Below are 14,524 nucleotides of genomic sequence, written 5' to 3'. Positions count from 1 at the left end.
GGTTTCAGTTAAAATTCTTTGGCAAAGTTCCTCATGCGATTACTTGTTTTAATCCCTAGGAAAGATGAAGAGTCCCTATTCAAATCAGGATTGCGTTTCACAAAAGCGAATGCCAAACTTTACAATAACTTGGGTCACGTAATGGAAAGTAAAGGGGAACACGCAGAGGCTCTAGAACTGTTCCAACAAGCCGTTCGGTAAGTTTCACTACCTTGAATATTATGAGAATGTATAGGAAATAACTTTTTGCGAGCAATAAATTTAACTCGTTCAAAATAATTACTGTTTTAAACTCTGATTCATATTCTTCGCTTCCTAATGCATTCAGACTACAATTTTATTAAATTAATCTTAACATGCAACTATAACGCTTGCATTATGTTCATACACTAAATTTAATACAAATTATTAAATTTTTACGAAATTTTAATTTGTAATTTGATTGCATATATAGTTAATCAAGTAATTTAAATTTTTTTATAATAATTTTTTAAGTGTAAATAAAAAAAATTTAACATTTAAATTTTTTCTAAAAATATTTTTTAAAAATTATAGAAATTATGAAACAAATTATTGATATTTATACAGCAAAAAGAGTGTGATAAGCTTTATACGAAAAAAATGAGCATAAACTATAAAGATTTATTAACACAAAACCATTAGATTTCTGAAACATCTTTCAAAACAGTACTTTAAACATTTTTTTTCACTTAAAACAAAGTGCAAAATTTTTTATTTTAAAAAATAAATAATCATTATTAAAATTATTGCAAAATGAAATATTTAATTCTACTTATTTAATGTAATTTGAGCTTCGTGATTTATAAAGTATTATTTGCAAGTGTAATGAGTCTAAATAAAATATTGTTTGTCGGTTAAATACATACGAATAAATAAGTATTAAAAGCTGCTATACATGTGAATAAAGTGTTATGTGCATGTTCCCTGAATAGGCTGTGTATAATATTTGTAGTTTCTTTCAACACAAATTAAATATTATGGGTATATACTATACATATAAATACCTACATACATGCACATATTCTTCTTCACTTCGAAGTAGAGCATAGGGCTTCCATCATAATTCTCCATCACACTCTATTTGTGGCCAGATATTTTGCCTCCCTCCATGCCTTTCCTATTATTTTCCATTCACTTATAATCATCCTGCTCCAAGTACTTTTTGGCCTTCCTCTTTTCCTATTGCCCTCAGTGTTCCAATAAAAAACGTGTTTTGCTTTAAACTTCTTAGAAAGTTCTTTATGTTATTTTTATTGCAGTTCCATGAATCAGTTCCATACAGTAGGACAGATTTAAGATCAGTATTGAAAATTTTAATTTTTGGTACATATAAATACATTATCATATACGGATAAAATGCTTAAGAAAGTATGGGTAATATATAATTCCGGAGAAAATTATTATTCAAGTGCTCTTAAATATTGAAATATCTCACTACATTTTAATTGTAAATATACAAAAATATTATATAATTTACGTTCAATGCTTTATTGGCGTGTATAACATCTTCACAGCTTAAGTATTTCATTTCGTATATTTTATAAATTTAAGTCGTGTTAATTTTTACAGGATTCAACCGGATGATATTGGTTCTTATTTAAATTTAGGAAGAATTTATAATACTCTAGGAAGCACAGAGAAAGCAGAACAAGCCTTTTGGCAGGTAAGAAAAAGATCCCATGGAATTCCTCTCAATATTTTCTCTGATAAACTCTACATTAGCTATTCTCTCCTAGAGAATATTTACTCGATTGAAAATCTTAAAAGAAAGGAGAATCTCGGATATTCTCTGTTAATCATTATTCCCAACACTTATATATTATGATGCATTACATATTATTTTCAAATGATCTCGGATATTCTCTGTTAATCATTATTCCCAACACTTATATATTATGATGCATTACATATTATTTTAAAATAATCAAACATTTATTTAAGGTAAACAAATTTAGATTCTTTCTGAGATAAAAAAAATCTAACGTTGTAACTCCATGTAGTACAATCATTAAATTTATAAAATATAATGATTAAATATGAACACTTTTAAAATTACAAATAGTATATTTGACGAAGCTGGACGTATTTCGTTACCACGTGATGCACTTTCATCAACGGGATAAAAAAACCACTACCACTGTTCATCATAGGCGGTTTAATAGACAAATAATCGAACGGAAAACTGGAAAATTTCTCTTATTTATATAACAATTCCAAATCAGATTTTCATGTGCAGTCAAACCTCATTAAAACGAAAACGCTTAACACGAATTTCCGCTTGAAACGGAGAAATACTGTTTTCTTAAAACTTTTATACTCCTTTAGGCGAACTTTTGAAAGTATTTGGTATAAACAATAAAGGCATTGGAAGCGTATTTTTAACTTTTAAAAAAACACTCATATTAATTGAAAATTAAACGGAATAAGAGTGAATTGATTAAAAGGTTTTCAATAGCGATATCACTTAGGAATGGAGAATTCTGAGAATTTTGGCATAAGGGTTCCGCCAAATGACATTATAACTTTTACTTGGTTCCCAACTTATTTTCTGAAATAAACATATTTTACTATCATATTCTAGGCTAAGAATCTGTTACCGAAGAAAACTCCTGGAAAGACATACAAAGCACATATTGTTCCGAGTCATTTGGATTTATTCCTGAATTTGGGAAATCTTCTTTCCAAAAATACTTCTAGATTAGAGGAAGCGCAAGAAGTAAGTCTAGGAAATTGCTAATTATTGTGAGCTCAATTCAATAATAATCAGAGCAATAATAATTTGGAGTCTAATTTTAATAAATACATAAAATTTATATTTCTATTTTAAAAATCCGTTTTTAAATGTGTTCTTAACATAAGAAAGTATAAAATACTCAACTAAATTTAATTTGATTAAAATCCGTTTTTAAATGTGTTCTTAACATAAGAATGTATAAAAAACTCAACTAAAATGAGTTGATTTAATTTGATTAAAATCCGTTTTTAAATGTGTTCTTAACATAAGAATGTATAAAATACTCAACTAAAATGAGTTGATTTAATTTGATTAAAATCCTTTTTTAAAATTTGTTCTTAACATAAGAATGTATAAAATACAACTAAAATGAGTTGATTTAATTTGATTAAAATCCTTTTTTAAAATTTGTTCTTAACATAAGAATGTATAAAATACTCAACTAAAATGAGTTGATTTAATTTGATTAAAATCCTTTTTTAAATGTGTTCTTAACATAAGAATGTATAAAATACTCAACTAAAATGAGTTGATTTAATTTGTACTGTTATATTAAAATTAATAAAATTTACATAGCAGCGTTAGAATTAATAATTATATATTTATTATAATCTTTAAGCTAGTAATTAAATATAAAGTAAAAAATTTATCTAAATTTGTAGCTTTACAAAGAAGCAATCAGTATGAAGAGTGATTACATTGATGCCTATATGCAGAGAGCTAGTGTTCTACTAAAACTTAACAGGTAATACTTTTTATTACTATGATTGGCAATATAACCAGTACGCTCATAGTTTTTTATTATTTAATTCTATCCCATGCAACCTTTTTCCAAAAGGTGATGAAAGTGTGGATATATTTAAATAATTTTCAACTAAGAGCTGCAATCAAAATATCGTGTATAGGGTATAAATAAGCAGATTATGAACTACCTAATGAAACCGTTTACGGATCCACCTAACAGTAAAGTAATCACGAGTGTAGCAATGCAGTTTTTACGAGTCGCATCCATCTAACAGTAGAGTAATAACGTGCGAGTCGTCACGAGTCACATTCACCTAACAGCGACATTCATGTAATCACGAGAAAAACAATTGAATCCTCGAGAATCACATTCACGTTACAGTGGAGTAATCATGAGCGGAACAGTACAGTTTCACAAGTCACATTTAAGCAACAGTAATCATGTGTGGAACAGTAGAGTATTTATGAGTCGCATTCACCTAACAGTTGAGTAATTTCAAGCGAAACAGTAAAACCTTCTCTAGTCACATTCATCTAACGGTAGAGTAATCACTAGAAAAACAATAGAGACCTCACGAATCACATTCACCTAACAATTAATTAGCCTCGAGCAAAACAGTAGTGTCCTCGTGAATCACATTCATATGGAACAATAGAGTATTTACGAGTCACATTCACCTAACAGTCGAGTAATCTCAAGCGGAACAGTAAACCCTTCTAGAGTCACATTCATCTAACAGTAGAGTAATCACGAGAAAAACAATAGAGTCCTCACAAGTTTTATTCACCTAACAGTTAAGTAGTCACGAGCAAAACAGTAGTGTCCTCGTGAATCTCATTCATGCGGAACAGTAGAGTATTTTCGAGTCACATTCACCTAAGAGTCGAGTAATCTCAAGCGAAACAGTAAAACCTTCTCGAGTCACATTCATCTAACAGTAGAGTACTATTTAAAAGCAGTATTAAAAATTATCCAGTACACACCAATGTTAAGAATAGAATGCCAAAGAGGAACACATTATAGGACACTGCTTCCAAGCAATTATATTACAGTACACAAACAGCACAGTTACAGTACAGTTGTTTTTGTTATTGAACTTATTTTTACTTTTAACACAATTTCGCTGTTTTGTATTATTTGATCCAGATATAGGTCGTCTTTAATTTTGTCCATCACCAAAGAAATCTGTTCTCGAATTCCTCTGCAAACATTTTACAAATACAAAATAGCTAATTTATACATTTAACTTTTTTTTTTATTTCTTTCAGGTCTGAAGAAGCTCAGGATATGTACCACGAAGCCCTGAAGCACGATAGGCTCAACCCAGATCTATTTTACAACGTTAGTAAGTCTTCGAATATCTGTATTTTTAATTATAAATGTAATAAAACAAGAGGAAGAAAGACATAATTTTGTCCTTGTCATCTTAAAAATCTCACTATTCATTTTAAGAAATTTTACAAAACGAACTAAAATAAAAGCACTTCTCATTCAAACAATTGATTTTTGATAATTTTTTGTTCAAAAGATTGCGAAGTCAAATTCTAGTGAGGATTGTATATTTCATTCTAACGGAGAGCGTGCGATGCTTTCGAAAAACACAGTTAACTTTATTGGAAATTTCATCATGAATATTATGAGTTGATAATAAATTATCTAAACTATTATGGGTTGAATTAATTTTATTTCAATTTGGAATTATTTAACAAGGAGTACATGATTGCTTCAAATTTAAATTTAAAAACAATTTAATCTTAATGTAAACTATAATTACGTTTTTTTAGGGAAGTTAGTACGAATAGATATGGATCAATATTCTTTTTAATATTAGAAGAAAAAACCATTCTTGATTTATTTTATAGTTTCACTATATTTCTGCGAAAAAATTATTATTCACAAAAAAACATCTTTATCTTTTTTAAATGAAATTTTAAAAAATTAAAAATCCGAGTTTCATAAACAATTAAAATATTTAGAACATTGAAAATCAATGCGGAAGAGCTGTTTTTGATCACTGGAGATTAAAGAATAATAAGAGTTAAAGTTAATTTCTCAAACGGGAACAAATTGAAAACGATTAGTATCGAAACTCGTTGTAGAATTTGTTTTATTAATGACTTATAAAATAACTATGTGCTAACAAAAAACAAATTTTTAGATAGGTGTCTTACTTTTGGAACAAGGAAAATCATTACAAGCATTAGCGCGTTTTGATCAGGCGTTGCAGATAGACCCAGAGCATGAGGTAAGCAAGAGATAATTTTATACATATGCAACAACGAATAATTGTATCATGATTTTATTATTTTATTTTTATTTTTATTGTGCTTTCTAAACTCAGAATATCTTTCTTCCTGCTTAATATAATTCACGGCAAAATTACTGTACTGTATAGTAATAACACTTCTGGTAAAAAAAATAAAAAATTATTTTGGTAATAAGTTTGGCAAAAAGTCCACCACGAAGGCAAATTTCTCCCAATACTTGAAGCAGGAGTTCCCTAATCTTCTGGATTGGGTACAAAATTACAAGGCTACGTAGTTGAACATTAGAAGACGTAAACCCGAAAATTGGGTCGACTGTTCAACGAGGATTATAAAATAAAATAAAATACTTCTGATTGGTCCATGGTGGATTAGGGGATAGAGCGTTCGTCTTACATTGAGGTGAACAGGGTTCGAATCCTAGCGATGGCTGATCGATACGAATTCCGCACCCGATTCGCACCGACCACAGTGTTGACGTAAAATATCCTCAGTGGCAGATGGATCATGGGTTACAGTCTCCGTACCGTTAGGTTAACCGTGGAAGCTTTTCGTGGTTTTCGTCTCCATGTAACGCAAATGCGGGTTAGTTCCACCAAAAAAGCCTCCGCGAAGGCAAATTTCTCCCAATACTTGATCAAGGAGTTCCCTTGTCTTTCGGATTGGGTTCAAAACTTTCAAGTTAAACATTAGTAGTAGTAAACCCAAAGAATTGGGTTGACTGTTCAACGACGGTTATAATGTAAAATAGTTATCTATCTACATATCTTACTATTTATATATCCTACTAACTATCAATATATCTTGTTAACTACATATCTTACCTTATATATATCTCTTATATATAGTATATTACTATCCCATTCTTTTGTAATCTCAAATATACTTTTGTGATTTATTTGTTTAGAAATCTCTTTTGAATTACGCCATTCTTATTCAAGATTCCGGTGACTCGGAATTAAGAAGAATAGCGCATGAAAGGTATGCATATTATCAAATTAATTTATGTTTAATTTTAATTACATACTATTCCTTCGATTATTAATCGCTCCTTCTATTTGTTTTATATGCTTTAAGCTGAAAGTAAAATTCTGCTCTTTGCAATCTGCCAACGTCTTTTTGACTCAATTGAAGACAACAGTTTGCCAAGTTTAACAATTAGCTTTCGACATATGCATCGAACTGAGCAGCAACACTATACTAAGGGTGTCCAGAAATGTTTCTCAACGCATAATCCGTAATAAAAATACGTGTAGAATCTCATGAAAAAAGTTTACTAAATTTTAAATAAATTATATTTTTACAAACTTGATTACATTTGCTTGTGAGACTTCAATATAATAAATTTTTGTCACTTAATCTATTATTAAATCACTAATATAATAATGTCACTAATATAATTAATTTTGTCACTTAATCTATTTATTTTGTATATTAAACATTACACTGTTTAACAGGACAACAAACTAGCAAAATTAAGTTTTTTTTTTAATTTCTTTAGTCTCAGAACTTGTATTACTCAATAAAACTATTTAACTTCAACTTAATAAACATACTTTGGAGATTACAATACGAAACACGTTTGAATTTGAAGGAAATGTTGGAAAAACCCTAAGCAGAAAAATACATTAACGGGATCCAGGTGAGGCTTTGTAGGTATGAGATATTGGCCTAAGAGGTACTTCTTAACACATTCACAGAAAAATGGATTTGGACGTGTTATGCGTGGATTATCCGTTGCCCACACGTCACTGTTGTGCTTGGTAAAAACGCCTTCCTACGTGAAAGCTACCTAGTCAGTAAATAGAATATCCGTTTATAAATCCTCCTGCTCCAAACACTAAAGCAAGAACCGACGACAGAAATCAATGCGCGGATTTGTAGCTTGAAAGGCTTGAACTTTCTGCATATAGTATAGGTGTAAACTATTTTCATGCAATGCTCTCTAAACAGTGGGCTGTCTCACATGCAGACAAGGTGCATTAACTCTTGTACTTGTACGGAATGTTTTATCCACAATGTTCAAAATGGAATCTTCCATGCGAGGTTGTCATACAGTTCTTGTTTCCCTCCTACTATGAGAGTTGGTGGCAAATGAATCGCTTTCCCACAGGGACTGATTCGACTTTTCTAAAATTAGCTTAGGCCTGTTCAGAAACCATTCCTGCTACAGCCCATTACCGACCAATCATAATTACTACTATCGCCAGCCAATCACAATTACCTCCATAGCCAGCTAATCACAGTTGCTCTTTGTATTACAGTTAGTGGACGCAATTTTGAACATTTGCTTCGAATACTTTACTGATGCAAACAAACACCTTGTGCTGATTTTATAACTAAGCGCATTTTTCCAACTATGTCATTTATTGCGTTCGTACTTGAACGCGTCAATTTAGATCCTACCTTCCTCGAAAAAATACATATTTTAGTCCGTTCAACTACCCCTCCAAATTTATCCCGTGATCGTAGAGTCTCTCTGTAGATTTTGAATCTTAATCAATCAGAATCTTAATCAATCAATCTGTGTTCTTAATCAATCTGTGTTCTTAATTAATCTGTGTCCTTAATCAATCAGACAAACAGTCTTTGAAATAATCTTCTCAATCAGTCAAGCAGTCCTTCGAGGTAGTCTTCTTAATCAAAACAGTCTTTCGAGACAGTCTTCTTAATCAATTACACAATCTTTCGAGACAGTCTTTTTAATCAGTCAAACAATCTTTCGAGACAGTCTTCTTAATCAGTCTAACAGTCTTTCGAGACAGCCTTCTTAGTCATTCAAACAATCTTTCGAGACGGTCTTCTTAATCAGTCTAACAGTCTTTCGAGACAGCCTTCTTAATCAGTCAAACAATCTTTCGAGACGGTCTTCTTAATCAATCAAACAGTCTTTCGAAACAGTCTTCTTAATCAATCAAACAGTCTTTCGAGACCGTCTTCTTATTCAATCAAATAGTTTTGGGAGACCGTCTTCTTAATCAATCAAACAGTATTTCGAGACATTCTTTCTAGAATCAATCAAAAATGTCTTAGTGCCACATGATGAAATATATAATCCAAAGCACATCAAAATGAAAATGACATTTTCTAGCAGCTAACTCTTCGACTTAACCTAACAATTATTTGACCTTAATTAAAATATATTTTCAAAATCTATTTATTTGTTTATTTGTTCTTTATTTATTACAATTACCAGGTTAAAAGTTTTGCTGGACAAAGGTCAACAACCCGAAAGAACATATTTTAATCTGGGAATGCTGGCTATGCAAGATCGAGATGCAGCAAAAGCTGAACTTTATTTCAAGAGAGCTTTACAAGTAATTCTACTTCTTGTTGTTACTCGAAAATATTTACAATCTGTCCCTTTATATACTTCTCCAAATCCCTCAAAAAGCAAAATTCGATACTCTTTAAATATAACTCTTAAAATAAAATTTTGAAGGATCTTGGCACTTTTAAATGCTAAATTACTTTTAAGGAAAAAAATTCTCAGTTTTTCTCTCATCAGAAAAAGCAGATATTTTGCCTGCAATCAAATAAAAAATATTCAAAATAATCTAGAGCTCAAACCAAATTAAGTACGTGCGAAATTTCTATAAACTAAAAAACAAGGCACAGTTTGATTAAATAAAGGAGAGCCAAAAAAAAAGTTCTATACCTTTTAGTCATATAACTTGTGTCGGGAAAATGTCTTTAATTTCAATATTTTGATACTACGTATGTATTTACAACATAGGATGCTCCCAAATAAATGCTCTTAATGTCATATAATTTAGTTCATATCATATCATTTAGTCATATAATCAATGTAAGGAAAATTTTAATTTCAATATTTTTATATTTACTACATAAGATGCTCCAAACTAAATGCTCTTAATGTCAAGTAATTTCCTTCAATTAGTGTCCAGAAAATGTCGTTAATTTCAATATTTTTATATTTACTACCATAGGATGCTCCACACTAAATGATCTTAATGTCATGTAATTTCCTTCAATTAGTGTTCGAAAAATGTCTCTAATTTCAATTGTTTTATATTTACCACATAAGATGATCTGCAATAAATGCTCTTAATGTATATTTTTAGAAAAAGTATGTAAGAACTGCTCTTTAGGATTTGCGGATTTATATTCAAATAGCATAGTAATTAAGGCACTGAGCTGTCCTTGTGAAGGACAGGGGTTAGATCTTCAGTGATGTTTCCAAGTCGACCCAGCTTCAGATTGATGGGTAACAGCTTATCTGAGATATAAAGGTGGTTCGTGTACAATGCTGATAACATTGCCACCATCGTTTCATTGGTCATGATATTGTGGAACTTAACTGCCATGACCCTACTGGCCCACAACGGGTTATTATAGAAATACATTACATTGCTATTAATATTCAAGTAATGGCCAACCACCAAGGTCAGTTAAGGCAAAGAAAGTATTAAAATCATCTAAAACCAATTTATTTGAAGATGAGTCATGAAAGTTGTTTCTAACAAAAAGTGAATACATTTTGGTCTCACTTGACAAATATGGTAGCTTTTGTGGATTTTAATCCCTCCCTCTGAAAGATTCTAAAAATAAATATTAAGGGCAGTTATTGCGAAACATCAGTTATTTATAGAGAAATTTTGTGAAGTGTTACATTTCTCCCTAACTATAAAGTTAACGCTATTTGAGCTTCACAGCGCATACGTGCAAATTACCCTACAAATCACCATGTTCAAAAAATAAAATTAGCCTTGCGGTTAACGAAAGACAAACGCTATGCGAAATCTCTCCAATAAATTATATAGAGCACTGGTTCTTACCTGCATGGTAATATTTGCTTCATCCTGAAAGAGGCATATGCCTAAATAAATTAACTTCCATTTTGCTTTGTCTTTTTCAACATTTTAGTAAATTTACCACTGTTTTCATAGCTCAAATCCGATTTCGATGCTGCACTCTTCAATCTTGCTCTTATCCTCTACGAAAAAGGACAACCTTTCGAAGCTCTAGCATATTTACAGAAACTGGACAAGAGACATATTAAAGGATTGATCTTGTTGGGAAACATTTACTTCAACCATCTCAAAAACTACACCGCTGCCTTACAAGTAAATAAACCGTTCTTATATACCTTAAAATCTATTTTATTTTACTATGGATGTTTATTTTTTGTTAAAACTTGAATATGAATAATAAACAAAAGCCAAAAGTACTCGTAGTGAGTTTCAAAATTGTCAGAAATTAGTTCACTATATGGTTAATCATAATTTACATAAATTTCTACATTCTCATACTGCATAGGCAAACATATGTTGTTTTCCAATAAATTTTGATTTGACGTAGTAATTTTTGAACTAAACATTTTTAAAATTTAGATTTACGTTTGTACTTATAGTTAAAAATTTAAGAAATTCTGTTCTAAAAAAAATAAGGCCTCATTTGAGCAGAAATTATTTTATACAAGCGCAGCATTTGCATAACTACCGATCCGGAAGTACTAATACTCCGCAATAAGAGCCTCAAATTAATGCAAAGAAGAAAGGAAAACTTTATTAGTAATTAACAAGGAAGATGGGACTAAAAACATTAAAACTTGTTTGGTTGCTGGAAGAAATAAACAGAAAAGAGTTAAGAGGTCATCTAGCTACCAAACTGGTTTTGGTGTCTTCAATCCCTCCTCTCTCAACAGTGATTCATAAAATGTATTGTTTGTTGATAGAAAGAACTCCCCTCACCCCAAAGTCCAAGACCGTCTGCTGCTATGGAAGCAAGAAATAGCGCATTTCAAAAAGGAGAGCTTCTCTCTCCCTTGATTCCTTTTCTCTCACCGACTCAAGCCAAAACCTGTGTTAGTGACCCAACACCCCTACTAAATAGTTGAAAATCATAACCATAGTCACCGCCACTGCTTCAAACAAATGTCGATGGGAGTTCTATCAATAGACAGACTATAGATTACACTTTTATTTGTGTTTTTCCTCTCTTATATATTAGTTTTCGAGGCCTCATGTGTATACTTTTTCTCATCCTCTTTTGCAATGATTCTAAGAATATGTTATAAAAGAGGTGATTATGGTAGATACTGTTTAATCCTGTCATACGTGGACCATAGCGCTTGATAGAATCCGTTGAAGAAAGTTTATTCAGACCACCTCGGGCCGTGAAAGGCTGTAGTGCATTTGTAGAAGAAGAGAAATGTTAGGAAACGCCATTTAGATATCCCTGAAATGCATATGTTCAAAAAATATCTAATTATTAATTTTCAACGAAACACTATGTTTAAACAAATTGTATTCCGTACCTCTAAGATACTAGTCTAACCTGAATGTTATCTAATGTATTAAAACCTAAATGTTATTCTGATATTTAATGAGTGTTCACTTACCTGTACTTCTATGCATAGTACATACCTATATATACCTGTGTTTCCTTACTGTAATAAATCACAAACTCACTTTTAACTCTCTGATCCTTTTAAGAAATAAATAAAGTGTGGACTAGTTTTGTGACTTGGAGCCAGTGAAGCGCTTTCCGAATTATTTGAAATTTTAAAGTGTAATCAGTGGTTAAACTGCCGACTTTCCGAACAATTTGGTTAAATAGTTACCGCGTGACATTATAATTCATGGTGTAATAATATTTCTTTTATCAATAGTTCAAACAATTCTGTAAGAAAAACAATATCAAACCAGATTGAACTAATGACAAACAATAATTTCCAATTCAACATTTTCAGTTAGCTTAGAAAATTCTGGTTCAGCCGATCTGCTAGAATTGCGCACCTCAGATTCTCAATTTTCCAAAACCTATTTTGTATATACCATTTCAATAAAAAAAGTTTTTTTTAAAAAAAAAACTGTCACGTAGCACCACAAAATATTTTCCATTACAAATAAAAGTTTATTGTTAAAGCATTATAAAGGAACTTTAATTTTTTTTTTACAAAGATCTCGATAGTCTGAGGCCAAAATTAATTGAACTTTTTTAACTCACTAAATATAGCACGTTACACGTCTCACCCACTGATTGTGCCAATGATTTAAACTTCTCAGATTTTAGTGGGTGAAGACACAAAGTAACAAAATGTTTCAAGCTCATCTGGCAATAAACAATTGAATAAATTTAGCCTCTATTTTGGTAGCACTCAAATGTCACTTCAAATTTACTTTAACTCAGTTCTTCATTTAGTTCATTATCTTTACAAATAATTCAAATTTCTGTATTTCAGTGTTACAAACTCATATTGAAACAAGATCCAAATCACGTGCCGGCCATGCATAATTTATGTGCAGCGCATTACCAGCTGGGGGAACTGGACGTTGCTGAAGAATGTTTATTGCACGTTTCATCCTTAAAACCAGAAGAATCTTATGTCAAACATCATTTGCAAATAGTCCAGGAACGAAAAGGGAAAAAAATTCTGAACGATATTCGAACAACAGGATCGAATCCAGGATTTTGCAAAGCTCCTGATATTGAGTGTCATCCAAGCTCTGAAAACAACGGTTCGGGTCTACCCTTTTCCCAAAAAAGGAAAACTTTGACTGAAACTGACAATGAAAATTTAAAATTGTGATACTTTTACTGTATATTTTTTAAGATTTATCCTGATACTATTAATTTATATGGTGTGCTTAATGCTTCCTTATGTTGTTTGCAAATGTTTGTTGTAAATTTCATATTTTGTAAAGGTGTCTTTTAAAACTTATGAATAAAATCTATTTCATAAAAATATCATAATTAATGTGACGGCCGGTGGCTGAGCGGTAGCGCTTCGCGCTGTCGTGCCACAGGTCCCTGGTTCGATCCTCGGTACGGGCAAGGTTGACTCAGCTTTTCATCCCTTCAGTGGGTCGATAAATGAGTACCAAGCATGCTTGGGAACTAAACACTGGGGGTTCCGCGTTCGGCTGACCACATGACCGGAACATCTGCTTCTGCACCCCCAGAGCACAAGGTAAAGAAAACTGAGATGGGCACAGTATGCCTTGGCCCTCTAGGGCTGTCACGCCGCTGAGTTTAGTTTTTAGTTTAATGTGGTCCCGGAAGTTTCAATCTGTTGCAATACTTAATATAAAATAATTTTACTAAGTGAGGGATTCCTTTCCCCGCTTGCTACTGATCACCAACCTACAAGTACACTCAATGCTATAACATCGAAATACAACAATATACAACATCTTTAGTCTTATTTCGATAAAAAAAAAAAAACTTGATGCAAAATTTGAAAACTTAAATTTTTGAAAAGAAATTAGTAAAATAAATTGTATGAAGCTTTTCCACAGCTTCAATATGAACATTCTATTTTCTCCTATTTTTATTAGAAAAGTTTAGCCTAAACTTTTTTGTAAATTGGTTTGTTCTAATTGTTTTAACTTAATTACAGTTAACAGATTTTGTATCAGAGCCACTCAAGTACTTCAATATAAAATATTAGCAGTTTTGTTCTAGTACAACTACATAGAAAATCATGGAAAAACAATTACAACAACTTGATATAAAAGAACTAAACTATATGAATAATAATACTAAATTAAGCATTCAAAGTAAATATTTAAAATATATTTAATTTACAAAATCCACGTTTTAATTTGAAAAAAAGATATTTTCTACATCCAGCACAATGTAATTTTATCCAAAAGAATAATAGATCCGGTTTAAACTTTTTTTCTAAAAATTTTAGCAACCTTTAAGCAAATGTGCGAATAAGTTTTTGAATACAAAGTAATTTTTTCCACTCGAATACTAAATAAAATATTACTCTATTTTAGATTACAAAAT

General features: G+C 31.1%; 1 protein-coding gene across 1 annotated transcript in view; it reads left to right on the top strand.

Moving 5' to 3' along the window:
• The window catches only part of LOC107450430 (protein O-mannosyl-transferase Tmtc3), a 62,775-nt gene extending 49,300 nt beyond the window's left edge, over nt 1-13,475 (top strand). Inside the window, exons 11-20 of the mRNA XM_016066220.3 lie at nt 60-197; nt 1,591-1,684; nt 2,603-2,737; nt 3,418-3,500; nt 4,769-4,841; nt 5,659-5,745; nt 6,672-6,745; nt 8,961-9,081; nt 10,675-10,851; nt 12,972-13,475. Coding sequence (XP_015921706.1) covers nt 60-197; nt 1,591-1,684; nt 2,603-2,737; nt 3,418-3,500; nt 4,769-4,841; nt 5,659-5,745; nt 6,672-6,745; nt 8,961-9,081; nt 10,675-10,851; nt 12,972-13,319 — 1,330 coding nt within the window. The 3' untranslated portion in view covers nt 13,320-13,475. The remainder of the gene's footprint in view (nt 1-59; nt 198-1,590; nt 1,685-2,602; nt 2,738-3,417; nt 3,501-4,768; nt 4,842-5,658; nt 5,746-6,671; nt 6,746-8,960; nt 9,082-10,674; nt 10,852-12,971) is intronic.
• The last annotated feature ends 1,049 nt before the right edge of the window (nt 13,476-14,524 follow it).

The sequence above is a fragment of the Parasteatoda tepidariorum genome, chromosome 8, assembly GCF_043381705.1.
Source record: "Parasteatoda tepidariorum isolate YZ-2023 chromosome 8, CAS_Ptep_4.0, whole genome shotgun sequence".
In the NCBI taxonomy this organism is placed as follows: Eukaryota; Metazoa; Arthropoda; class Arachnida; order Araneae; family Theridiidae; genus Parasteatoda; species Parasteatoda tepidariorum.
This window is presented reverse-complemented; position numbering and strand designations above follow the sequence as displayed.